Below are 26443 nucleotides of genomic sequence, written 5' to 3' on the forward strand. Positions count from 1 at the left end.
TAGTGCTTTGTTATAGAATGAAGATGATCAAGAGTTCTCATCAGCAGAGCCCAGATTTCAGCTGATCCTATCAAGCTAAAAAAAAAACTTTAAGTTCAGCCCCATGACCATCTCTTCTAAGGACTAGCCTAACTTAGAGTATCACCAAGTTCACTAGATGATGAATTTTTTAGCCACAGCTATTCACTATGATTGTCTACTAAGTTGTAGAGGATTTTGTTATGCTTTTACAGAGAGAGAACAACAGAATCATGGATTCTAGAAGTAGTGAGATACTAAAGAAGCTATCATTGTTACTTTGGCTAGAATGGCATTTCTAGATTTTTAAAGCTGCACTTTAAAGCTAAGTATTTTGAGCATCAACAATTTACCAAGTCCTGTTATAGTATATATGATTCTTCCCTAAAAGTAGCTCCAGCTAATTTTATGTCATATTTGATGCAAATTATGTGGATTAAGAATGGGAGAAAATGTAGTATAAAGAAATAAAGTAATATGCAAGCATCTAGAGTTTTTTATCTTTAAAATTTTATAAATTGAATTGAATTTCCTTACTTTTTTGGTTCCGTAGATGTAAAGCATCTTTTGCAGAAACTGGCATCCCAGGTGATGGGATGTCATATAGACATGGAATCTACAGAGGAGGAGGAGGAGTGTGTTCAGTTATCCCAGAAAAAAATGCATTATTCAATGGCCTTTCTCTCTACTTGGTACAGAAATGTCACACAGGTACATACAAATAAGCAATTTTCTGTGAAGTAATTGGCTTGTGACTGAGGAGTTTTAGAATTGTGGAAAGTATAGCAATATTTTATTCTAATAAGGACAATATATTTACCACTAGTTTTAATTGAATAGCATTATTTGTGTTGAGAGAATGGAATTTAAAAGTGTTCTTTTTATTGGCATTATGAGTTGATTCCTCATATCTAGTATTCTTACAAGATATTTGTTTTTGAGTGTTTCTAATCTAATAGTTTAAAAAGAATGTTAGGAAGGACACATCTCCAAACGTGCAGAGTGTAAAACAAAGCCAAGTGCTATTTAATTGTAATGACTAATGTTGGTTCTAAGAGAAGATCAGAAAATATACCTATCTCCTTTCTTGGAGAGGTCAGGTAGCTTGAGTATGAAGTGTAATGTACACTGTCAAATTTTTTTTTTTTTTAGTTAGTTTTGGTTAATCATTTTTTCTTTGCCCTAATGAAAGGCTAGGATGGGCAGATGTGGGTATATTGGGAGATAACTGTGGTATAAAAAGAAAGTATCAATATAACTTTAAAATAGAACACAAGAAGTTATCAATCCTTGGTTCTGCTGTTGTGATTATCTGTGTGACCACAATATAAGTCATTAGTTTCCTATTCCTCTGTTTTTGCTTTTTGTGCAACAGGACTATTCTGTCAGTATACACTAAATACATAATCTGTGAGCATCAATACTATTTTAAAAGGCTGATGTGGAGAATCTGTAATTCACTTTGAAATCCTGAGAAAGTTTTCCATAAAGTTTTTTGTTTTTTTTAACCCCTGCACTTCGGTGCATTGTCTCATAGGTGGAAGATTGGTAAGGGTGGGCAATGGGGGTCAAGTGACTTGCCCAGGGTCACACAGCTGGGAAGTGGCTAAGGCTCCATAAAGTTTTATAAGGAATAAGCCATGGCTGATGCTTAGTCATATGCTAATTCCATCCACAGATTATAATTTTGTTTTTTAATCATTTACATTTTTGTCAGAGGTATGTGTTGATGAGGGGATGGGATTAGATGATCTATGACATCTCTTTGAGCTAAAAAATGTCATAACTATTATTGCAGTTCTCATAATCACATTAAGTGTGTATAATTATGAGCAGAACACTATATTATACACTGAAAATTCACTCTTTATATAAGACAGCTGCTTACTGAATGGAATAGTTCATAATAGTGCCTAAGATAGGTGCACTGACAAATATATTATATTATATTATACAAGTGAGTTACAAAAATATAAAACAAAATATTCTTTGTGATTTGGCTTGAAAAAAGATCACATTAATGCCTCCAAGCCTTTACTGAGCACAAAGATTCAGTATTCTCCCAGTAATGCAGTGTGACAGCAAATCATTAGCATTGTCCCAAACCCATACCTTTTCTCCATATTTCCTTCTTTTTTGTTGGGAATATGAATCTAGGTTTCTAACCTCAAAGTTATCCTCATTTCCCAAATATAATCAGTTGCTCTACTACAACATCTTTCACATCTGTGCCTTTTGCTGCATTGGTAGAACTATTACCCTAATTCAGGCTTTTTTCCTTCTTATCCCTATGTATATAAGAACCTCCCAATTACTATCCCTCATTTTATTCACTTTTCTCTCTAATATGCCAGCACACAACTGCCAAAAATAATCTTTCTAAGGTACAGATCTGACCATATAGTTTCCCTGCTAAAAAACTTTTCCTATATCCTGTAGGATAAAAAATAAACTCTTTAGCCTGGAATTTAAAATAATCCACAATGTGGTTCCTATCTGCCTTTCCAATCTTATTTTATATTACTTCCTTTCACAGAATTACATTCCAGCCAGGTTTTACTACTAACTGTTCTGTGAATCAGTAGATCATATCTTGTCTTGCATCTACAAGGACTGTTTGAATGCCTAGCATGCACTCTCTTTTCTCGTCTTACCTTTCATAAACTGTATCTTCTTTTATGGACCTCTTTTGTGAGAGAATTCCCCTCCAAACTCCCAGGTTTTAGTGTTTCCTCGTGCCTCATTTTGCCTTGCATTGTACCTATTTGCTTACACAAAGTAGTCATCCCAGGAACATGTAAATTCACTGGGATCAGTAACTACCTACTTTTTGGTTTGTATCCCTGTCATCACAATAGCACAAAATAGGTGCTAAATAAATATTTATTGAGTTGAAGTGACAATTGATAATATATACATAAAAAAGACAAGAGACAAGAAAAGTATATACAGAAAAAATTATTGGATATGAGAATTTAGAAGTCACTGGTGTTCTTTGAGAGAATGATTTTAGCTTGAAATAGGGGTAGATGCCAGAATAAAAGGGGTTGTAGAAAGATTAGTAGAAATTAGAGATATCAAGTGTAGATTATATTTATAGTAAACATGCCAGTCAAAGGAATGCTGAAAATAGGATTAAAAATATATAAGGGTGAAGGAACAAGAGAACAGTTTTCTATGACTAGAAAGAGCTGAGCAAGCTTATAATCAAATGGGAAGGAACCAATGAAGATAAAAAATTGAAGATATATAAGAGAGATGTGATGATTGTTGGAGTAATATCCTACAAGAAGTGAAAAAGAATGGAATTAAAAGCACAGATTAGGGGGCAGGGCCAACATGGTAGAATAACAAGAAGGAATATGGGCAAGCTCCTCCAACAAAAACCTTTCACAAATATCTAGAAAACATACTATGTCCTAATCAGGAATCCAGCAAAAAGTTGTAGGGAATCTTTGTTCCAAATTGGAATAGAGAGACAGGTCTGCAGACACTAGAGATATGGTCTCTATATATACTGGGACTGAAAGAGGAACGTGGCTATGCACAGGAGTAAGAATCACAGTAATCAGGGTAAGAAGAGATCCTGAACTTGTGCAGGATGCAGGAAGAGGTGTCAATTGGAATCTGTCCCTAGTTCTGGGTCACATATATCCAAGGGCAACTGAGGAGGGGCCCAGATGAGCAACAGTTGTGGGCCTGAGGCTGTGTACTAAGTGAGGAACAAGTTCAGAAGTATAGAGGACTATGTGTGTTGGACCCCAGGAGCAGAGAAGGGACATCATTCTAAGCTCCAGCCTTTGGTGGAATAACCAAAGAAATCCCATACTAAAGGGCAGCTTTCAGTTCTCTGACTTTTTAGTTTTCCAGCTGGCTGATAATAGCTGAGTGTAGCAGCAGTCTATTGGAACTTCTGACCAGGGATAAGTCCATAGCAAACTTTGGTCAGGAACTTGCAGAGCCAGACCAAGAGGGTAGTGAGCAGACTTTGCTCTGGATCACACCATTTCGGGAGCTTTGAAAATGTTCAAGGCTCCCAACCCAAGCTGTCCTGAGATTCTGGACACACACTACTCCAAGAAAACAGGAGGAGGATTTAAAAAAATAAAAGCTTAGCCCAGAAATTTTCCCTCCAAGAAATGTGTAGTACTTGAACCTTACATAAAGTGTGAAATCAGTAAGTAGGCTAGAAAAATGAGCAACAGAAGAAAAAAAAAAGAATCTATAAAGAAATGTTATGGTGATAGGGATACACAAAACACAACTCCAGAAGAAAAGAATGACTATAAAATGTCAGCAAGCAAAGTCTCAGATAAAAATATAGCCTGGACACAAGTTAAACCAGAATTCCTGAAGGAGAAAAATTTTAAGAGTTAAAAATAATTTTTAAAATCTCATGAGAGCACTACAGGAAAAAAAAATGGGAAAAGACATGACACCTAGGGAAGAAAAATAAGGAAGAAGAATTAATGTTTTGGAACAAGAGGAACAAAAGAAAAAGAAAAAAATTTTTCTGAAAATAAGAGTGGATATAATAAAAGGTAACAACTCCATGAGATAATAAGAAATGTTAAAGTCAAAAGACTGGGAAAAAAGAAAGAAAAGTAAACTGTATTATAACAAAAATTGACCTGGAAAAGAAATAGAGGAAAGATGATTTAAAAATTATTTTAAAAATTAAACTACCAGAAAACTATCAATCCCACCCACCCCCAAAAAGGAGTCTAGACATTATATTTTAAGAAACCATAAAAGAAATAAAATTCATTGATCACCTCATGAATGAAGCCCCAAAATGAAAAATCCCAGGAATATTATAGCTATAACCCAGAGATTCTAGGTTAGAGGGTGGAAAAATACCAAACGTATCCAGAATGTAAGAATTGAAATATCAAAGAGTCATAGTCATTATTATGCACAATTTAGCAGCCATCAATCAGAAAGAATAGAAATCTTGGAATATGACATTACAAAAGGCAGAAGATATAAGCTTATAGCCAAAAATAATTTGCCCAGCAAAACTGAATATAATTCTGCAAGAGAAAAAAAATGGAGTTTTAATGAAATAAGGTGTTTCAAACATTCCTGATGAAATAATCAGAGCTACATAGAAACCCTGAGTAAAAGTATGAGTCAAGAGAAACATAAAAACAGAAACATGAGCAAGCAATCATAAGGGACCAAAGAAGGATAATTATATTTACATTCTAATATGGGAAGATAATGCATGTATCCCTTCAGAAGTCTAACATTGATGCTTACTCTCATCTAGAGAGGTCAAAGGAAGGAAAAATTTTCACACACCCTGAATTGGGTACAAAAATACATTTCACTCATGAAAAACAGTAGCAAAAAGGAAAAGAGTAGAGTAAGAGGAAGGCGAAATGAAGACTATTAGTCATAAGCAAAACAAATATTAAAGGAAAAGTTAAATAAGTTGCAGGGAGAAGTAGATATCTAACTATAATAGTATATGGCATCGACTTACCCCTCTCAGACCTAAATAAATCTAACCAAATAATAAACAGAAAAATGAAGGATCTGAATAAATTCTAGAAATCTTAGCTCTGATAGACTTTTATTATATCTCCACACTATTGAATTGAAACAGTGTGGAGTTTAGCTGTTTCCCATTCCTGCAAGGCATTGTCACAAAAACTGACCAACTATTAGGGCATAAAACCTTGCAAACAGATAAAAACAGAAATACTGAATGTATTTTACAGATTATAATAAAAATTGAATAAGGCATTTGAAGCAAAAAATCAAAACTTAATTGGAGACCTAGAACAATTCTAAAGAAAGAGTTGTCAACGAACAAATCAGAAAAATAATAACCAATTTCATTAAAGATAATGAAAACAATGGTACAACATACCAAAATTTTGGGGATGTAGCTAAAGCAGTACATAGGGGAAAATCTCTATTAAATAATCAATAAAAGAGAAAAGAGATCAATGAATTGAGACAAGTAGCTAAAAAATAGATGTCTTATAAATTCAAAATCACAATTAAAAACCAAAATAGAAATCCTAAAAATAAAAAAAGATTAACAAAATTGAAAGCAAAAAAGAAAAGTCAATAAATAAAACTATAAATAAAAAAAGATAAATCATTAGCTAACTTGATTTTTAAAAAAGAAAGAAAAACTATATCAAAAATGAAAAAGGTTAATTCACAAACAGCAAAGAAGTAAAGCAAATTATCAAGAACTGTTTCATTCAATTATATGTCAATAAAGCAGGCAACCTAAATGAAATGAATACTTAGAAAAATATTAAAATGCCCAGATTAACACAACAGGAAATATCAGGCTTAAGTAATCCTCCCTTAGAAAAAAGAAACCGAATAAGCCATAATTGAACTCCCAAAGGAAGAAGAAAAATAATTCCAGATGGATTTATAAGAAAATTCTATCAAACATTTGAAGAACAATTAATTCTAATGCTATCTAAACTATTTGAAAAAAATAGGAAAGGAAGATATCCTGCCAAATTCCTTCTCTAGTACAAACATGGCCTATGATACAAACATGATCTTGATATTCAAACCAGAGAGAATTAAAACAGGAAGAAAATTCTAGATCAGTATCATTGATAAATATTAATATAAAAAATTCTAAATAAATTAGTGAGAAGATTACAGCAACATATGATAATGATTATGCAGTATGACCAGTTTGAATTTTTACCAGGAATTCAGGACTGGTTCAATATTAGGAGAACTATAAACATAAGTTAACCATGTTAATAACCAAAACAGCAAAAAACATACGATTATATCCAAAAGTGCAGAAAAAAAGCCTTGACAAGATTTTATTTCCAATCCTTTTTTTTTTTTTTTTTAATTTTAAACCCTTAACTACTGTGTATTGATCCATAGGTGGAAGATTGGCAAGGGTAGGCAATGGGGGTCAAGTGACTTGCCCAGGGTCACACAGCTGGGAAGTGTCTGAGGCCGGATTTCAACCTAGGACCTCCTGTCTCTAGGCCTGGCTCTCAATCCACTGAGCTACCCAGCTGCCCCTCCAATCCTTTTGAAAACACTAGGAAGCATAAGAATTAATGGAGTTTTCCTCGATATGATAAATAATATCTATCTGAAACTAATACCAGTATTATTTATTGGTGAAATACTAGAAGTTTTCCAATAACACCAGGAGTAAAAAAAAGGTGCCTGTTATCACCATCACTATGCAGTTTAAAGCTAGAAATGCTAGCTATGTCAATAAGACAAAAATAAAAAATAAATTGAAGACTTAACCGTAGGCAAAGTAGAAATAAAATTATCACTTTTTTTTTCCAGATGACATAATGGTTTACTTAGGGAATCCTAGAATCAACTAAGAAACTAATTAAAACAACTAATACCTATAGCAAAATTACAATACAAAACAAATCCACATAGAACATCAGAAATTCGCCTGGAAGAGATGGGAAGAGAAATTCCATTTAAGATAACAACATGAAGTATCAAATACTAGAGAGTCTACTGCCAAGACACACAAAGCTACAAAACGCTATACAAAAATAAGAGCAAATCTAAATAATTGGAAAGATATTCAATATTCATTGTGCCTGGGTAGGCTGAGCCAATATAATAAAAATAACAGAACTATGTAAATTAAATTACTTAATCAGTGCCCTACCAACAAAACTACTAAAGGATTGCATTATAGAATTAGAAAAAATACATATTAAAATTCATCTCAGGGAATCAAAAGGTCAAGAGAATTAAGGGAATTAATGGAACAGAAATGGGAAGGAATCCAACAAGACCTCAAACTATACTTTAAAGCTATAATCATCAAAAGAGTTTGGTGCCGTGAAAGAAATAGATTTATTATTGTGACATTTGATAAATAATATATAGAAGTAAATAAGCACAGTAGCCTAATGTTTGATAAACCCAAAGATCTCAACTTTGGGGTCAAAAACTCATTTAGTAAAAACTGTTGTTAGCATTCAAAAGCTGTCTAGCAGAAAGAAGGTATATATACCAGTATCTCATATGCAATACCACACATGATTTAGACATAAATGATGACATCATAAACAAATTAGAATTGCATCAAATAAATTACTTGTGAGATTTGTAAACAGTAAGAGAGGGCATCATAAGGGGGTAAAATATATGATTTTGATACATAAAATAAAAGTTTACCTAAACAAAAGCAAGACTGCTGAAATTAAGAGAAAGCAAATAAATAGGATAATTGATAAATTTCATATTCCTAAGATACATAGGGAATTATGTCAAACTTATAAGAATAAGACCAATTCCTGAATTGAGAAATGGTCAAAAGGTATGACTAGGTAGTTTTCAGAGGAAGAAATAAAAAAAACAACTCAGTAGTTATGAAAAAAAGTTACTCTAAATTATTAATAACTAGACAAATACAAATTAAAACCACTCTCAAGTATTAACTCGCATACATCAAATTGTCTAAGATGACAATTAAAAAATGACTGATAAAAAAGGGGTTGTAGGAAAATAGGTACATTAATGTTGTTTAGAATTGTGAATATTGATAGAATTGTGAACTAGTTTAGCCATTCTGAAAAGCAGTATTAATTTATGTCCCAAGAAAATATTATTCAGTTGTTTCTGTTGTGTCCTACTCATTGTGACCCCATTTGGGGTTTTCTTGGTGAAAATACTTGAATGGTTTGTCATTTCCTGTTTCAGCTCATTTTACAAATGAGGAAAGTGAGGCCAACAGGTTTAAGTGACTTGCCCAGGGTCACATAGCTAATGAGTGTATGAGGCCATATTTGAACTCAGGTATTCCTGAGTCTATGCTTAGCATTCTATCACTGCCTCATTGGAAACCAAAAAGATTTTGCTATTTATTATTCTAAATGCATTTCTGTTTATTGTGTAGAGAAATAAAAGAAACAATAATATTGCAAACCAGAGAGGTGTCAGATTCATGCAGCTCTCTAATGTGGCCTGAACCAAATTAAAATGCAATTACTATGTGTAGTAGAAAATTCATGCAGATTTAAATAAAGTCTCTCTTTTTTGGTTGCTCTTTGTATAAGGAAACATTCATATTTGTTGATGTTTATAATGATAAAAATTATTTAAGAAGAAAAAATGCAATTGGGAAATGTTTAACAAAGTAAATAAAAGTGCAGTGCATGGTTTTCTAGGTCAATATGTAAACCCTAGGATCCATTTCTGTTTGAATTTGACACCACTGCTTTAAGCCATAGGAAGAGATTTATCAGCATAATCATCATAGCATTGTGTAAAGCATATTTTAACCCTTTTTAAACTTCTGTTTTTAATTTTCCCAATGTCATTACAGAAGAAAGGTTCTGAATGTATAAACAAAAAAATAACTTCTTCTAGTCAATGGAAGAAATCTCCTCCTGTTGTGATCATCTTGAAAGACATAGAAAGTTTCTCAACAAAAGTACTTCAGGACTTCATAATTATCAGCAGGTAATGGAGTCTCCTCTTGAGTTGGCACTAAAAGTCTTACATTTTGTTCTTTCTTCTAGCTACTAATATCAATTATAGCAACATTTTTTTAATAAAAAAGAAACCATTTTTTAGGGAAGAATGATGATTAAATATTTCTTCAGTTTGATAGAAACTGGAGAGAATCCAGACTTCAAATACTGAATAAATGAATATTGCTATCAGATTAAGCATTTTCTTCCTGACATAGCAATGAGAGCAAAAGGAGAAAATTAACCAGTTCTTATTCGTTTGTCTCACCAAGCAAGGCAGGTTCTTACTTTCCTGGATTAAAGCTAAAATGCTTCCCTTTGGGATGGTGTCCATTTGTGTCATTAGAATTTGCTAAAACCTATTTTCTGTTGTCTGACCATTTTCTTAGTCTCTGAATGCCTGTGCATTCTACTTGTGAAGAATGATACTTTCTTGAATGTAGATGGGTCAATTGGATTAAAACAAACTAGTTTGAAGAGATTTAAAGGGGAAATGCTTAAATGTTAAAATACATTACATATATTTACAAATCATGGAACAAGGAAGAGAACAGGCATATATTACACCATTGCCTACCTCACCACTGCATATTGAAGTAGCTCATCTTGATGATTCTAGCTTAAAAATCCTGTAACATTTGATTCTTAAAAAAATTTTTTTTGGTTACATTTTATCAGATATTTGATTATTGTGGCCGAATTTTGTTTATTTAACTAAGTCTAGAGCCACTAGAAGTTAATACAATGAGAAGTTAGAATTAATTTAGATGTTAGAAGAAAAAGCAGAATCATTGAATCTAAAGCAACAATCCCTGCTAACCTCTAAACCTTAGAGACTAGTTTGTTATGACTGATGTTCACAGGCATGACCCTGTCATTAAAGAAGTTAACATATGTAAAACGCTTTGTTAATCTCAAAGCACTATATAAATGCTTGCTATTATTATTCAAATTATCATCAATAAGAGGTGAAATTGCATCTAATATATAAAATGCAAGAAATAATATATAAAACTTTTTTTTAGTTTGTACCTTGGCTTTCACTAAACCTTCCCATAACCATTGTTCAGTTTTAAATGAAATAAATTCTAGAATTAGCCAGGTATATACAAATAGGATAGAAATAGCATGACATAATAAATATGTCATTGAGAGTCAACCTCAGAGACATGGAAATCTGGGTATCATTCTTATCTCTGACATATACTGTCTCTATGATCCTGGGAAGTCCCTTTATCTCCTAGTGCTCTAGTCCAGGGGTGCCAAACTCAGACTGAAACAGTATCCTTGTGGGGTATGTATTGACTTAGAAAGTCATATATATTAATCAAATTTATCTTCTGTTGTATTTTTATTTATTTTGTTAAATATTTCCCAATTACATCTTAATCTTGTTGGGGCTACATTTGGGAACATTACAGGCCTGCTTGTAGTACAGCCTGTTGGCCTTGTGTTTTACACCTCTACTCTTGACAGCGATCTGAGGCTGAGGCTCTAAGTTGCATAAAAGGTGCCGATCTGCATTAGTACAAGGAGTTGACTCATCCAGGAGTTCCCAGTCCAGTGACATCACAGATCTAGTCTCTGAACATAAGAAATAAAGTAAAGATTAAGTTTAAGATTAAGTAAACTTTAATCAAAATCTTACAACTTTTTTAATATTATAAATTTATAAAGTATTTATAAGAACAGTCAAAAATCAGTAAGTCTTTGATTCTGTTTCTTTTAGCCCAGCAAATTTGTTCCCAAGATAGTTTTTGAAAAATATGTTCTTATATCCTGTTCATCCTCCATTTTCTTCCTTGCTTTAGGGAGGCAGTTTGCTGCAATAAAAAGAACAATGAACTTTGAGTCATGGGTAATTGGTTGAAATCCCAGTTCTGCCAGTTACTGTAGGTAACTTTGAGCAAGACACAACCTCTCTGGGATTCAGTGTCCTCATCTATAAAATGAGGGGTTGGACTAGATCAGAAGTATAAAACAGCTCCTGAATAAGGCCTGAAACAGCTCAAAATTTAATTGAGAAATATTTAACAAATGTTAATTTGTTAATGCAATATAATGCAAATTATATGTATTTTATAGATTATAGATTACACTAATATTATATATAATATAATTTGTTATATATAATGTATATATAATAATATGTATAATGCAAATTAAAAATGCAATAAATATAGGTAACATTACATTTTCAAACTAAGTCTCTGCAGCCTACAGGTATTCTTAAGTATGGTCCCCTTTTTTGTTTGAGTTTTAATCCACTGGACAATATGACTTTTGAGGTTCTTTCTAGCAGTAAATCTTTGTTCCTATGATGAAGAATAGAATCAAGAATCTTGATTCACAGAACTCTTGTTACAAATGGAATTAAAGCCCTTGAGAATATTTAGTAAGAATAAGATCTCTTTCGCCAAAGGGTACACCAAAATTTTATAACTTCATCTATGGGGAATCAGTTTAGCATTTCTGGTTATCCCAGATTTTTTTTTCTAACTCGCTATAAAAAAATATTTTTTTGTCTAAAACTCAGGTTTTGGTCCACAGGATTTATTCCTTCAGCTGTATTTGAAATTTTTCATAAAAACTTTAAGATGCCTTCCTTTCCCCTTCCTCCCCTCTCACTGTTCTCTCTTCAATTAACAATTTTTTTTTTTTTTACTTAAGGTACTACTTTTGGAATAATCTAATAGGGTAATATAGTTATTTGCCCAAAATACCTCATATCCATCTTGTATCCCATGTTTGGGAACAAAATACATTTTAGAGAAATTTCCATTAAAAATTGCCAAATACATACATATTCATTCAACATATACATTAACATAAATTTTAAGTTTCTTCCACTAAATACCTTAGTGACACCTCTTTATAATTAGTTATCCAAGAATAGATTGTTTACTTTGTAGCTCCTTGTCACTGAAAGTATTCCAGTAGAGATTAGCCATCTCCAAGGTTATAATAAAATTCTAGTTTTGGTTGAGAATTAGATTATATGGTTTATGAGTTCATTTCTAGTAAGATTCTTTGAATATGTTGATCTCCGTGAACTTCAGTTTCCTCATCTGCAAAATGAGGAAAAAGGCCTAATTTATTCTTAAGATGCCAACTAGTTCTAAAGAGGCTAGGATTTTTTATTTAAATGTGAGCATTTCTATCATTTAGAAAATAATGCAGCAGAGAATTATGCCTCATCTCATTCAGAAGTATAAAGTGCTGAAATATGTTTAGCTACTTTAAGATTTTTTTTTGTTTTTTTTTCCTCTTGGAATCTAGTCAGTATCTACATCAACTTCCAGTAGTACTGGTTTTGGGAATTGCCACTTCTCCAATCATTATCCATCGATTGCTTCCTCATGCAGTGTCTTTTCTATGTATAGAACTACTCCAGTCATTGCCTTGCAAGGAGCACCTGGCTAAACTATTGGATAAGGTAATTTTTTCCCCAAGGAAACCAGTATAAACTGTAACAATAAAGAGAGCCAATAACCAATGTTTGACAGAGGGTAGATAGAGAAAGTCTATGTGGTGAGTCTCTCTTCCAGTACTACCCTGGGGCCGAATATACACTGGGAGACTTTAAGGGGGTGTCACCCTGAAACTGGGTGACCTGGATGGTCGTGCCGCCCCACAGGAGTTGGGAGGGAGGCTTCCCTATAAGATGAGGTATGTGGTATCCCATTCCGATTCTGAATAAGGTTGGGGTTCACACAAATCTCCCCCTCCATCAGTTCATTTCAGTTAATTTCACAGTGGGTGGTCCAGCTTCAAGATGGAGGCAGCCAGACCAAGCTGTGGTTCTCTTCTCCCTTGTTGTCTCTCAGGCACTCTGGAACACTATCTGACTGATGAATGGCTTTTGTTATTCGCAATTCAGAAATTGGGGAAAGGGGTGAAGGGCAGAGGGATTTTGGGGTGCCCTCTTCACTATTTCTAAGGGGTCCATCACTTGGGAGGGAACCTTTTGGGGTTCCCACTCCTAAGCTTCTTCCCCCGCCCCTTCTCCTTCTGTTCCTATCCTTTTCTCTAATTGTAAGTTTTTACTAAAAGGGGGTCTCTCAGCAAGGTTGGGTAATGGGAGAAGAAGACTAAGAGATCACTCCCAAAATGGAGTCCAAAAACTTAGCTGACTTGGTGATTGAAGTCTTGATGGGTGAGATGCAGTGGAATGGCTTTGACCAGGGAATCAGGGTTTCAATTTCCAAAGAAAGATCCTCAGGAAGCCCTCAGGACTGGTTCTGAGCTGGGATGTCTTCCTCCTCTCTCCTCCCAGTCCTCCGCCAGAAGACCTCTCCTCCTCCTTCTTCGGAGAAATACCCAGAATTCTCTCTGGTCTCAACTGTCAGTAACCTTCACCAACTGCCTTCTTCTGGCTCCTTTTGTCCCATCCCCCTTGCACAAATCCCATCCTTACAAAAGAGAATAGCAGAGAACATGGTTGTACCACAGGAGTTTATATGTAGAGATATAAATTCTGTATATACCTCAGAATAACATTTGTTGAACACATTCATTTAGACACTTCATTTAATTTGTTATTATTTTTTGCTGTTATTTTTGTCTTTAGATAAGAAAAATTTCTTAAGTAGCAGCCATACCTTTATATCATCAGTAATCTATGTAGCACATGGTGGGATTAATATATAGTATAAACACATACACACATATTCATATCATACACAAACACGCATATATGTATGTTTACATATTTTATGTAACAACTATTTTGCCTTTTTCATCTCATGTAAAATGGTTTAAAGTTTTTATTGGAATCTTTCCTGGCTCCCAAGCCTTCATATAAGTACCATAAATAACTAAAAATTTTATCAACATTCAATTTTTTAAAAATCAACCCCCCTCCCAACAAAAACAATTAAAGCTTTTTATCTAATTCTACCAAGACAGGAAAATAAAGATTTTGTAATATTGTCCCTCTTCAGGTCATTAGTTAATCTTAGGTAGGAAAGGGGTTTTCCAGAGATGCTATATATACTGAGTGATTGCCCTTAGGGTACTGATGGCAATTTGACATTTACTTTTTTATATATTTATCTTTATAGTTTTCTAAAAGGAAGAAAAAATGAATGTTTAATTTATCAAGAGGTACTCTGACAGTTTTTCTAGACCTCCAATGTGGAATTGTTTTGTAGTAGCCTTGTTTGCAACAATGAATAATATATATAGGGAAGATATGTATATGCACATACATATGGATTTTTTTTTTTTTTATCCTGGGACTCCATTCTAGGAGCATAGGGCCACAACCAGTAGGCAATGAGACACACAGTCGCTCAGGGTCACCCCAGCTGGGAAGTGTCTGAGCCCAGACTTGAACCTAGGACCTTTCGTCTCTAGGCCTGGCTCTCAATCCACTGAGCTAGCCCAGCTGCCCCTACTTTAGGTTGCAGTTTCTTTAGCAGATGTAGTTTTTACAGGGTGGGGTTGCTAGCCCCACGCCCAACCCTCCTCCTTTTTCATCCGGGCTAGGGACCGTCCTTGGCCCAGGAGTGGTAAGGGTGGGCAGTAGGGGTCAAGTGACTTGCCCAAGGTCACACAGCTGGAAGTGTCGGAGGCTGGACTTGAACTTAGGACCTCCAGTCTCTAGGCCTGGCTCTCAATCCACTGAGCCACTCAGCTGCCCCCATATGGATGTATTGCATACATATTTACCTACATGCATGCACCTATGTGTATGTGCATGCACACATATATAGCTTCACTATATTATTTGTTGGAGACTATGTTTTTCTGTTAATGTTATCCAGATATATCTTATATTTGAGAAAAGTAGATTGCCCATTGTTCTGATACCCAACAGATATAGCAGTACACAGACCATCTGTTGCAGCACCTTATTGATTTACATTAATTACACAAAAATGGGGACAGAAGGAGGAGATAGTATATTCTGTTTTCTACCATTCAGAGATGAGGTCTAATGTCCTGGTAATATTTTGTGTTTTGGGGAAAACTTCCCTTGTTCCTTCAAATCATCTGTTTTTTTCTCTTAAAAATGGAAAAGTCAGGTATCTCAATTTCAGTTCTGTTTCTCACATTGTACTGTTAGTGTTAAAAAGAATCTTATCTCAGTAACATGAATTTTAGAAACTTTACAAATACTGCTCCACTGATCTTCATTGATTTCTTTTTCAAAAAACATCAATAATCATTTAACTAATGGACAAAACTCATAAAACCAAGAAATTGAGTATATTAATTAGTACCTGCCTTTTTCCTATAAGATTAATAAACTTATTTCTTTGGTTTCAAGATTATACTTTGGAAGGAGAGCTTTTGTCTTCTGCTTATGGAATAAAATTAAGAGAAAACTGACAGATATTCGATTTAACAGAGAATTAGCTAACATGCAGCTTTCATACCCCAGAAATACCACTTTATTATAGTATATACTTTTACAGGCTATCTCTATAAACTAGTAAGTAATGTAGTTTTCCTTTTTTTTTTTTTCAGCTACTTCTTACTACTCGATTTCCTTTTAAACTGAATGAAAAAGCATTGCAAGTTCTGATCAATATATTTCTGTACCATGATTTTTCAGTTCAAAACTTTATCAAAGGACTTCAGGTAAGGGGGCTCTAAAGGGACTAGAAGCACAGTAATTAGTTGTTTTTTGGTGTTTTGTTTTTTAAATGAAAACATTTGATACAAGTTGACAGATTTGTAACAGAGATTAGTCTGAGAAATTTAAGATTATTACGATGATGATTTTTGAACAAATTACATCAAGTTATATAGTTCTGAAATCTCATTATTTTTGCATGATGTTTAATACATGTTTTAAAATAAAAAATAGAAAAGGCTATATACCCTATACTTAAAAAAGGGATCTTTCTCTTGCTATTTATTTGGGTTTTTTTAACCTTACTTTCCATCACAGTAAGTCAGAAGGGCAGAGGCTAAGCAAATGAGGTTAAGTGACTTGCCCAGGGACACACAGTTAAGAAGCATTTTGGGCCAAATTTGAATCCAGATCCTCAATTCTATCCACTGAACCACCTTGCTACCTTCCTCTTGCATCATATTGTTCTGTTTCTTGATGAAATACTAAAAATAGCTCTTTGTAGAATGTAACCAGATTGAATGAAATGACCTGAGTTCAAGTTCTGGTTCTACTTTTTACCAATTAAGTAACCTTAGGCAAGTCAATTCACTTTTTGAGCTATTTCTACAATGAAAGAAAGATGATTATTGCCCTTACCTTAAAGGTTGTTAGGAAAGTTCTGCATAAACCTTAAGCACTGTAAATATGAACTGCTAGATGTAACTATTACAAATTCACTGTATGACCTTTAGAAAATCATCTAATGTCTCTTGAGTCCAAGATTCCTGAGAAGTAGTATAAGGGGACTGGACTGCATGATCTCTGCGATCCCTTACATCATTAATATTCTGTGATTTTGCCTTTTGAAATGAAGCTATTATAATAGAACATGTGTCTTGAATTATATTTCAACTAGTTTTCCATAATGCTCCCCCACATCCTCTTACCTAGTCCACCTTATTGACCAAGAGAGTAGGCTGCATTGTAGTCTTTAGCCAGAGCTTATAATTGCCCTGTATAGTGAGTAAACTCAAGATGTCATCTTCATTGGCATCCACAACCAACTTCTAACTGATTAGATATTAGAAACATACTTGAAAAGTGGCTCAGTTTGCTAAGTAGGATTAAAATTCTTATCCAAGGTCTGGCTCTGCTGCTGACTCATTAAAACAAATCCCTCATTATCTTTGGTCTTCAGTTTCTTCATGCTAAAAAAATATTACTAATGTTTAATCAAAACAATGTAATATCAGTCTAAGAAACTACTGATGGCTGAAAATTAATTACTAGAAATAAAACTAAATATTAATAATGAGATTTTATTTCTTATTCGGAAAATATAATGGTTTGCCATTATCTTATTGTTGTAGTTGAGATGATTAGAGGCTGACTGTTTCTGGTAAAGCTTCACAGGACCCTTGGATGATTCCTTGGTGGGGTTACTTTATATTTATGATCTAGCTTCAGCTTTTCAAGCTCTAGAACTTAATTGTTTGCTTTGCTCTGTAGGGATCAGATTCTGGAGGATTGACTCATGTTAACTACTACCCTGAACCCCTCCTTCCCATTATCAATATCCTTGGGAAATCAGATTAGTTGTGTTAAGGTTCTTGATGATCATGAAAATCATATCAAAGGGAATTGGTAATCTTGAGGAATATTTCATGTAGACTCTAATAAAATTTGGATAATTATCCCTGTTTTACTACAGAGTTTGCATTTTCTACTGATCAGAATCCTTGTTATCCCTCAAATGCAACTTCTTTTTCCCTTGGGCAATGTTGGATAAACACTGTCAAATTCTTTACAGTTCTTTTTGCTTAGTCACCATGAGTATATCATTATAACATTGTCAATAATTTTTAAAATGTATTTCATTGATATATTGGTTTTAAATCACTTGCATTTTCCGCTATCCTTCCTACATTCTCTCCCAGAGAGACATTCCTTACAATAAGGAATTTTTCAAAGGAGAAGAAAAATCAAGTTCAGCAAAACTAAATCTATAAGTTTACTATTATATATATATCAGTAATGCCAGATAGAAACGAAGGCCATTAAAGTCTACAGAAGTCTCCCTGCACACTTTATTTTGACTTAGAAAACCACATATTAACAGTTTACGATCCAGCGTATATTTATCTGCTAAATTACATTTTATTTGGTTAAGCCTCCTGGTATATTTGACACCTCATATATCCCCTCCTCTATCTAGATCAAGAGAATACATAATCACCAAATAACAATGAATTTGAACAGTGAATACACATATGAATGTGTGGTGTCTCTATAATAATTCCCTGTCCCTACAGGGATAGAAAGCCGATTGTTTGGGAACCATTAGTAAGGAGAAAAAAGCAACCATAATACAATATTCCACTTCCCCCTTTCCCATTTCTACAAAGAAAAAGAAGACTTCTTTTATCTTCTTTGAATCCAAGTTTGTTCTTTATTATTTTACATTCATTTTTGCCCATTTTGTGGCACTTGTTCTTGTCCATTTACATTGTTATAGTCATGGTGTATATTGTTTTGCTTATTCTTAACTTCACTTTTCATCACTTCATATAATCTTCCCAAGCTTATCTGTTTATCAAATTCATATATTGTTGTAAAACAATTATATTCCACTACCTCCCTGAGATGTTATGAGGACCAAATGAAATAATATTTTTTGCATAGAGAACTAACTACTAGGTGAGTCTTTATTCATTCATTTATTTTAAACATTTATCCTCTATTTTAATGTCAATTGTAAGGCAGAAGAGTAACAAGAGCTAGGCAATTGAGGTTAAGTGACTTTTAAGGTCACACAGCTAGGAAATGTTTAAGACCAGATTTAAATCCAGGTCCTCCCAACTCCAGACCTGACATTCTATCCACTGTGTTATATTCTCAGCATAGTGCTTGGCACATAGTAGATACTTAATAAATATTTATTTCCTTCCCTTCATCATGTACCACAGTTTGTTTAACCATTTCATAAAGGATGAACATCTTTATTTATAGTTCTTTGCTACCACAAAAAAATGCTGCTATAAATATTGGAGCCTTTCTTTTTGTCATTGACCTCCTTGCAGTATATGTCTTGTAGTAGAATCTCTGAGTCAGAGAGTATGAACAATTTAGTCACTTCCTTTTCATAATTCCAAATTGCTTCCCAGAATGTTTTAATCACTATATTAACATTGTATTAATGTGCTGTTTTTCCACAAAACATTGTAATGAATTTGATTGCAGCTAATTTTACATTAATTATATTTTATATTGTTGACTTTCTCTTCAACATTTGGAAAAAACTAAACATTTCTTAATTACTTACTGTGTACCCAGCTCTGCACTTGTTACTAGAGGAGAGAAATAGATAAGAACATTCATAGGGTATAGATCAGTGGTTCCCAACTTTTTTTGTGTATGAAGTACCATTTTAAACATCACATGCCTAATTCCACATGACAGTAGTTGTGTTATCATTTGCTGACTATGAAAATACAAAAAAAAAAAAAAAGCTAGCACTTGGTTTATTCATGGATCTGTAGAGCCTTAGTTATAATTTTTTACTTCTCCTTTCCTAGTAATAGGTCTTTTCCTAGTAATATGTCCATTTAAGAACCACTGTTATAGAGGAAAACACATTGTATTTTGGTTCAGGGGGCTTGGATTTGAAATCCTGGTTCTGACACTCAACACAGTCACCTTTGGCAAATCACAGCAACCCTCTGGTCCTCAGTTTCCTGATACTTAAAGTGAGAGTTGGATTAGATGATTACTAAAATTCCTTTTAGTCCAAAACCTTATGATTCTTTGAGTCAGTGGCCCTGTCAATCCATACAGACGCAGATATGATTCAAATTAATACATGATAAGTACATAAATGAGAAAAAAATCAGAAAACTCTGCAGGTTCTGAGGAGCAGAGGGTCATCACTAGTTGGCAGTTTTGTTCCTAAAGGGGGTATCCACGTTTGGCCTAAGAAGGGGTAGGAATTCACCAGGGAGAAAGTGGACTAAGGACATCCAGGCACATGGAATAGTGTAAATAAAGAAGCAGATGTGGAAAACCATGGAATGTCCCTAGAATATGGCAGTATTCCATTTTGCTCAGATTACAAGGAATTCCAAAAGTCTTAGTGCAGTTTAAAACTATTAAAACTTAAATTCTTAATAACTTGGAACTATAATATGACTTCTGTGACACCCCACAAGTAAAAACTAGGACTGTGAGATAAGATTGGGAAGATCTAATAATATAAGATTGTCTCAAATGTCAGATTAAAGAGGTGGAACTTTACTTAGTCAATGGTAAGCAGCTATCATATTTTAAATAAAGAGGTTACATGAACAGATCTTTGTATAAGAAGATTAGTCTGGCAATGTTACAAAAGGTGGATTGGAAGAGTGAGCTCATAAAGACAGAAAAACCAATTAAGAAGCTATAAATTAGATAAATGGTCATGAGAACCCATAACAGATTGATGGCAGTGAGAATCATGGAATCATCTTACTCAGTGAGGAATCTGAGACCCACAGAGATTGTTCTTTGACGTTATTCAAATAGTAAGTAGCAGAATCAATATTTGACATCCAGGTCTCCAAATACAGTGCTTTTTTCTCTTCTACAATGATCCCCAATATATCTTAGTTCAAATCTTTATTTTTACTTGCCTAGACTATTCCAATAGCCTCAACCTTCCTGTTTCTAGACTCTTCCTCTCAAAGTCATCCTCCACATTGCTGAGTACTATAATTTTAGTGGGGTAAATAGTGTAAGGGACTTCGGACCCAAATTCAGATCCTGCTTCTGACAATTTCTTAGCTGTGTGACCACTGGCAAGGCACTTACTCTCCTTGAGTCTCAATTTCCTTATCTATTAAATAATATTTGTAGTATCTATCTGACAAGATAGTCATGAGGGTTAAGTGAGATAGTTATATATAGATCTGTGATCTTATTAATTTGAGAATTCCTGCCAATATTTTACAACATAACTGATCATTACCTACCCATCCTATGTGACTCTTGCCTATATTGCCTCACAGGATCACTTCAGGGATCCATCTAAAGTGAGGAAGACCTTCCTCATTTTCTCCTGGCATTGAAAAAATAGAGGTGGAACACTTTGGCTGTCAACCTGTCATCCATCACTCTTGCCGTTTGATTAGTCCAGAAAGAAAAAACTCTTTAATATAATTTCTTGATAATATATTTTACTCCTGTTCTTTAGAGTTCTTCATTGTTTATATATTTAGCTTGCTCACACCTATCTTGTGTCTCTTCATGGCTTTCTCTATGATGTTTATCTTTAGTTCTTCTGAGAAGTGATATTCTATATCTTGCTGCTATATAAGAACACTGATAAAATGTTAGTAATGAAAAGATGGGCCTTGGATTTCATGGGACATTTGAAGATAAAAAAAAAAGCATTTCAGTTTTTTGAAAGCAATCCAGCCCATTTTCTTTTTCCTTTCCAACACTAAGGGTGTGCGTGGGTGTGGGTGTGGGTGGGTGTGTATTGAAATAAGTAACTGAAAAAATAACTAATTAAAGTGGGGAAAAGTAGGGTGTCAGCTAGGTGAATTAACCGACTAAAGAGAACTGGAAAGGGTAAATGAACATACACAGGTATCAACACTTAGCTGGGGATAGCTGAGGTAACAGATAACTAAATAACAACCATGGAAAACAGCTTGATTACACCAGTGGGTTCAATGTGTCAACCTAGGAATCTGGGTAAGGACATACAAGGCAGGATTGTGATAACTGAACTGTTTAATGATTAAGTGGGATGGGGAATGAAGGGGATTAGGTAAACTAACACTAGGATCTATGAATCTCCACCCAAGGGTGTAGGGATGGATTAAACTACTCTACTGGCTAAAATCTGTCAGCAGACTGCTCACAGCAAGTTCTTGCTAGGAACAGGGGATCTCACAAAAATGTCCAGTGATGATGTCTTCAAAGCTGGTACAGGAGACAGGAAACACAGCAAGTTAATCCAAATGTGAAGAGAGGGAGATGGGATAGTCTTTGTGTCCACCACAAAAGACAAATCCACTTCTCTACTTTTCTACTTCACTGGGAAGCTTGATAGAAGATGTTACTCAGTCCAAACTCCAGGGAAACAGCTTCAGAGATGGTATGTCTCACCAAATCCAACATTAGACCTCAGGTCCTCAGAGATAGGTTCAAACTGTTCCTGTGTCACTGTGTCTACCCTCAGTTCTAAATTCCCTTGCCAGTCAAATCTGCTTTCTGCTAACTAAAATCTATATTTTTCTACAACAGTATATGTATATCCACACACATACATTATTTATGTATTTACCCACATGCATGTATTTACCCACACACATACATTATTTATGCACTTGGTCTTTACTACATGGATGGATTAGTCAGATTCCTTTGAGTGAATACAGATCTCTTCCAGGAGTCTTTGTAGTGTCTTGGGGCTTAATGCAGTTAGGACAATGTCATCTACAACTAAGAGCATTTGGAGGACCTCACCAACCATAGAGAATCCTCCTTTGACTGGTCTCTGTGCTGTATCTCCTCCATCCCAGTATTGAATAAGTACCATTTGCAGACATAGCTCATCTCTCTGTTTTATACCTCGCTTGATGTTTATTATCAGTGTGTCACTGGACAGAGTTATTTCTATTATCTTCTAAAGAATCTTGAGTGATTTTGTTGTAAATGAGCCTCTAAGACAACATTTTGTTCTACTGAATTAAAAAATACTTCAAAAATAATCAATAAACAATAAGCATGATGAGATCTTATATTCTCTGCATCTTTCAATTAATTATAAGGTGGTAAAAATATGTTCCATTGTTGAATTGTTGGATATCACCTTTGAAAGCTTGTTTATTCCCCTACTAGGTCCCTTATTTAGTAAGGATGTCTTTAATTCATATAGAGATTATCTCAAAGATTTTGTTATAAATGGGAAAATATGCATATAGACGGATAAGTATCAAAGTTTTCTTAATCCCTTTCAGTGTTGGGGGTTGACAATTTCTGACCTTGTTCCCAAAATCTAAGTATATAGACTATTTCAATTCTTCTTCAATGACTTCAGTACCATTATAGCACTTCCCATAAAACACACAAAACATATATATGAATATATAATAAAATCTTAATTATATATGAATATGAACTTAAAGGTCTATCTAAAAATATTCACATAGGTATTTCTCAGGGAGGAAGCTCCTTCTAGCACAGAGTTGGTACTTAGAGGTTAGGTGAATTTTTCCAGGACCATACATTTAGTATGTGTCAGAGGTAGGCCTTAAACCTGATAATAGGTATATTGGCTCCATAAATATTTTAGGCTTTTTTTGTTTCATTTAGGTTTTTGCCCCCAGAATATTGAATTTATATAAGGCAAAAATTTGCTGCTGAGGCATTCCAAATATCTTCCCTCTTTCTTTCAGCTGGCTATATTAGAACATTTCTATTCTCAACCACTCAGTATTCTGTGCTGTGATCTTCCAGAAGTGAAGAAAAGAATACAGTCTTTATCAGAAGACCAATGTGAAAGTATTCGGCGCCTTCCTTCTTTTATGAGGTAAAAAAGAAATGCACATTAAACACTTTTATGTATGATTCAAGAGATCTGCAGTTTCATCATGCATGCCTTCTACCAGTGCAGATTATAGCATTTCTCTACCTTAGAGTCTGTGGATAAGTGTATTATCTGTTGATGTACAAGCCTCCTGGTGGCAAAACAATCAAATATAAATTAAAAAGGAATAAAACCTGGCCAAAAAAACCCTGATGTTTACATTATACATTTTTATCTTGATTTTAAAAAATTATTGCTATGTTTTGTTTTTGTATTACCTTCATTTCCTAATTTCTCTTCTGCATCCAGAGGGGGCAAAAAATTAAAAAGAAATAAAAATTGAACAAAATTAATGCACTCATTTGAGAATATATGCATTTTCCATATTCTTAGCCCTCCACCTAAGCAAAGAAGGGAAGTACGTTCTTTTATTTGTTCCTCAGAAACAAGTTCAGTCACTATAATTACACAATATTCAGTTTCAATTTTTGTAGCCATTGTTATCCTGTACATTTTTAAAAGTAGAACTAAAATATTTTAAAAAGGAAAGAAAATCTGTGTATTTTTTGTCCTTTCCTCAGTCTACCTACAGTTCTTATTTTAAACCCTTACCTTCCATCTTAGAATCAATATTGTGTATTGGTTCCAAAGCAGAAGAGAGGTAAGGGCTAGGCAATTGGAATTAAGTGATTTGCCCAGGGTCACACAACTAGGAAATGTCAGGCCAGATTTTAACCCAGGACCTCCCACCTTTATTTTTTTTTATTTTAATTTTTTTTAAACCCTTAACTTTTGTGTATTGGCTCCTTGGTGAAAGAGTGGTAAGGGTGGGCAATGGGGGTCAATTGACTTGCCCGAGATCACACAGCTGGGAAGTGTCTGAGGCCAGATTTGAACCTAGGATCTCCCATCTCTAGGTCTGCCTCTCAATCCATGAACCATTTAGTTGTCCCCTATTTTACCTTGACTGTTTTATTTTTTCCTTAAAGAAATAGTTATAATCAATAATATGCTCTTCTTCTTAAGTTTTGATTTGCTTCATTTCATGTGTCACCTTAAGAGACATATTTGACTTAGCAGCCTCATATTTATAAATAGAACAATAGACTCTCAGGGTTCTAAGAATTGGAAGGAATTTGAGATCATTCAGTCCAACTGTACCTGACAGAGTTTCATCCCAACAGCATTCCTAGCAGTAGCTTGTCATCAAGCAGAGATTCTTAGGAGCACCTGCTTTCTCAGTGTAAGCACCAAGCTTCTGTCAGTGCAGCCTTAGATTATGTTAGCTCTTTCGCCTTCTCAGTCAGCTGATGAATTGATTCATAATGGTTGGGGACATTTCCAGGTAAATGATTTGATCCCTTTTATGCTGGTTCACATTACTTTCTTTTAGACAGTTACATTTTTTCCCCACTCTACTCACAAATTCTCAAGTGAGCATGCCATTCTCTGAACATAGAATTCATGAAATCCTGACCATCATCTTGGATTTGTTCTTAGGAGTAAATATATGTTTGTGGGTATTAAGCTGGGAAGAATTTGGAGAGTATTTTTTGTATCTGTTTCCTTGTATTTTTACATGATGGTTCTCTGGGTATATGTGTGTGTCTCTTGTGCTAATTTCAGGTACGTAGAGAAGCAAACTCCAGAAATACAAGTTGCATCATTGACCAATGAAAGATTTCTAAAGGTAAGAATGGAAGAAAAATCTTTATCAGTGTTAAGGCTTGTTTTAGCTCAGTTTGTTTTTCTAAGAAGGACTTAAAAGCAAGATTTTGTAGGTCTGAGTTTATTTACATTTCCTAAATTTTGCATAGTGTCAGGTGCCTTTGTGCAATAATGTTTTAGTTCTTTATGGTACATTATTTGAATATTTAGTCTGTGATTATAGAAAGTTGAGAAATGATGGAACATAAATTGTTTTACTGAGGGAAAAACCTAAAACAGAACATTGATTTTCTTTTAGAGTTATTTTTTATTCTGAAAGGACTATTAGATGTCAGCTTCATGTTCACATAGTTTTAGAATCTATAAGTAGTCTTATTTAAAATTTCTTTGCAAGGATCATCATGCATCAACATTCAAAGAAACCATGAGCTTCAAGGACCATCCTCTTAGCTTTGCAAAATATATGTAATATCAGAGATGAAGTAATTAACTTGAGAAAATAATGAACTAAAGCACATTACATAAATGGGAGCTTTTATTTTAATAGTCAAGTGTTTCTAATTTTATATTTATCTCAACAATTTTCATACATGTGGTACAAAGAGGGGGACATAACAGTTTTGCAGGCTTTTGCAGAGTTCTTCTGTCAGTTAAGGAGTTTAGAATCTTGGGAAAAAGTTTCAGTTGGTCCTGGGAACTCATGCAGGGAACCAGGGTCCAGCTGAGCTCCTTCTTTAGATGTAAACCTGGCCTATATTTGCATTTTCTTTGAGATTTGTTAATTTAGCTAAATCCTTTGAATCTCCCTACCCTACCTTATTCCTACCTTCATTTCCCCTACCTGAATGCCTGAGAAGAGTGAAAAGGAGAGTGGATCTGAGAGTTAGTTCAAATCTGTGATAGTTTAGTCTTACCCTTGCAACAAATTATCTATTGAGTCTTTGTATTCCTAACCCCATTGATTACAAACCACCTTGAGAGTTGAGTTCCTTTCCCCCACCTGCAGTTTCTCTAAGCGGCTGTTAGGGCTACCTTATATCCTCTACCCTGCCAATTCATCCTTTAAGACAATAAACCCCATTTGTGTTTAAACAAGACCTTTTGAATACTTCATTAGTTAATTAGTAAGAGAGAGAGAGGAATAACATACACTCTGGAGTT

General features: G+C 34.2%; 1 protein-coding gene across 1 annotated transcript in view; it reads left to right on the forward strand.

Annotated features, from left to right (window-relative positions):
• The window catches only part of ORC3 (origin recognition complex subunit 3), a 128085-nt gene that overhangs the window by 29390 nt on the left and 72252 nt on the right, over positions 1–26443 (forward strand). The window contains exons 6-11 of the mRNA XM_044676370.1: positions 572–729; positions 9332–9468; positions 12759–12915; positions 15954–16067; positions 23484–23617; positions 25241–25304. Coding sequence (XP_044532305.1) covers positions 572–729; positions 9332–9468; positions 12759–12915; positions 15954–16067; positions 23484–23617; positions 25241–25304 — 764 coding nt within the window. The remainder of the gene's footprint in view (positions 1–571; positions 730–9331; positions 9469–12758; positions 12916–15953; positions 16068–23483; positions 23618–25240; positions 25305–26443) is intronic.

Source organism: Gracilinanus agilis, chromosome 4 (genome assembly GCF_016433145.1).
Source record: "Gracilinanus agilis isolate LMUSP501 chromosome 4, AgileGrace, whole genome shotgun sequence".
Taxonomy (NCBI): domain Eukaryota; kingdom Metazoa; phylum Chordata; class Mammalia; order Didelphimorphia; family Didelphidae; genus Gracilinanus; species Gracilinanus agilis.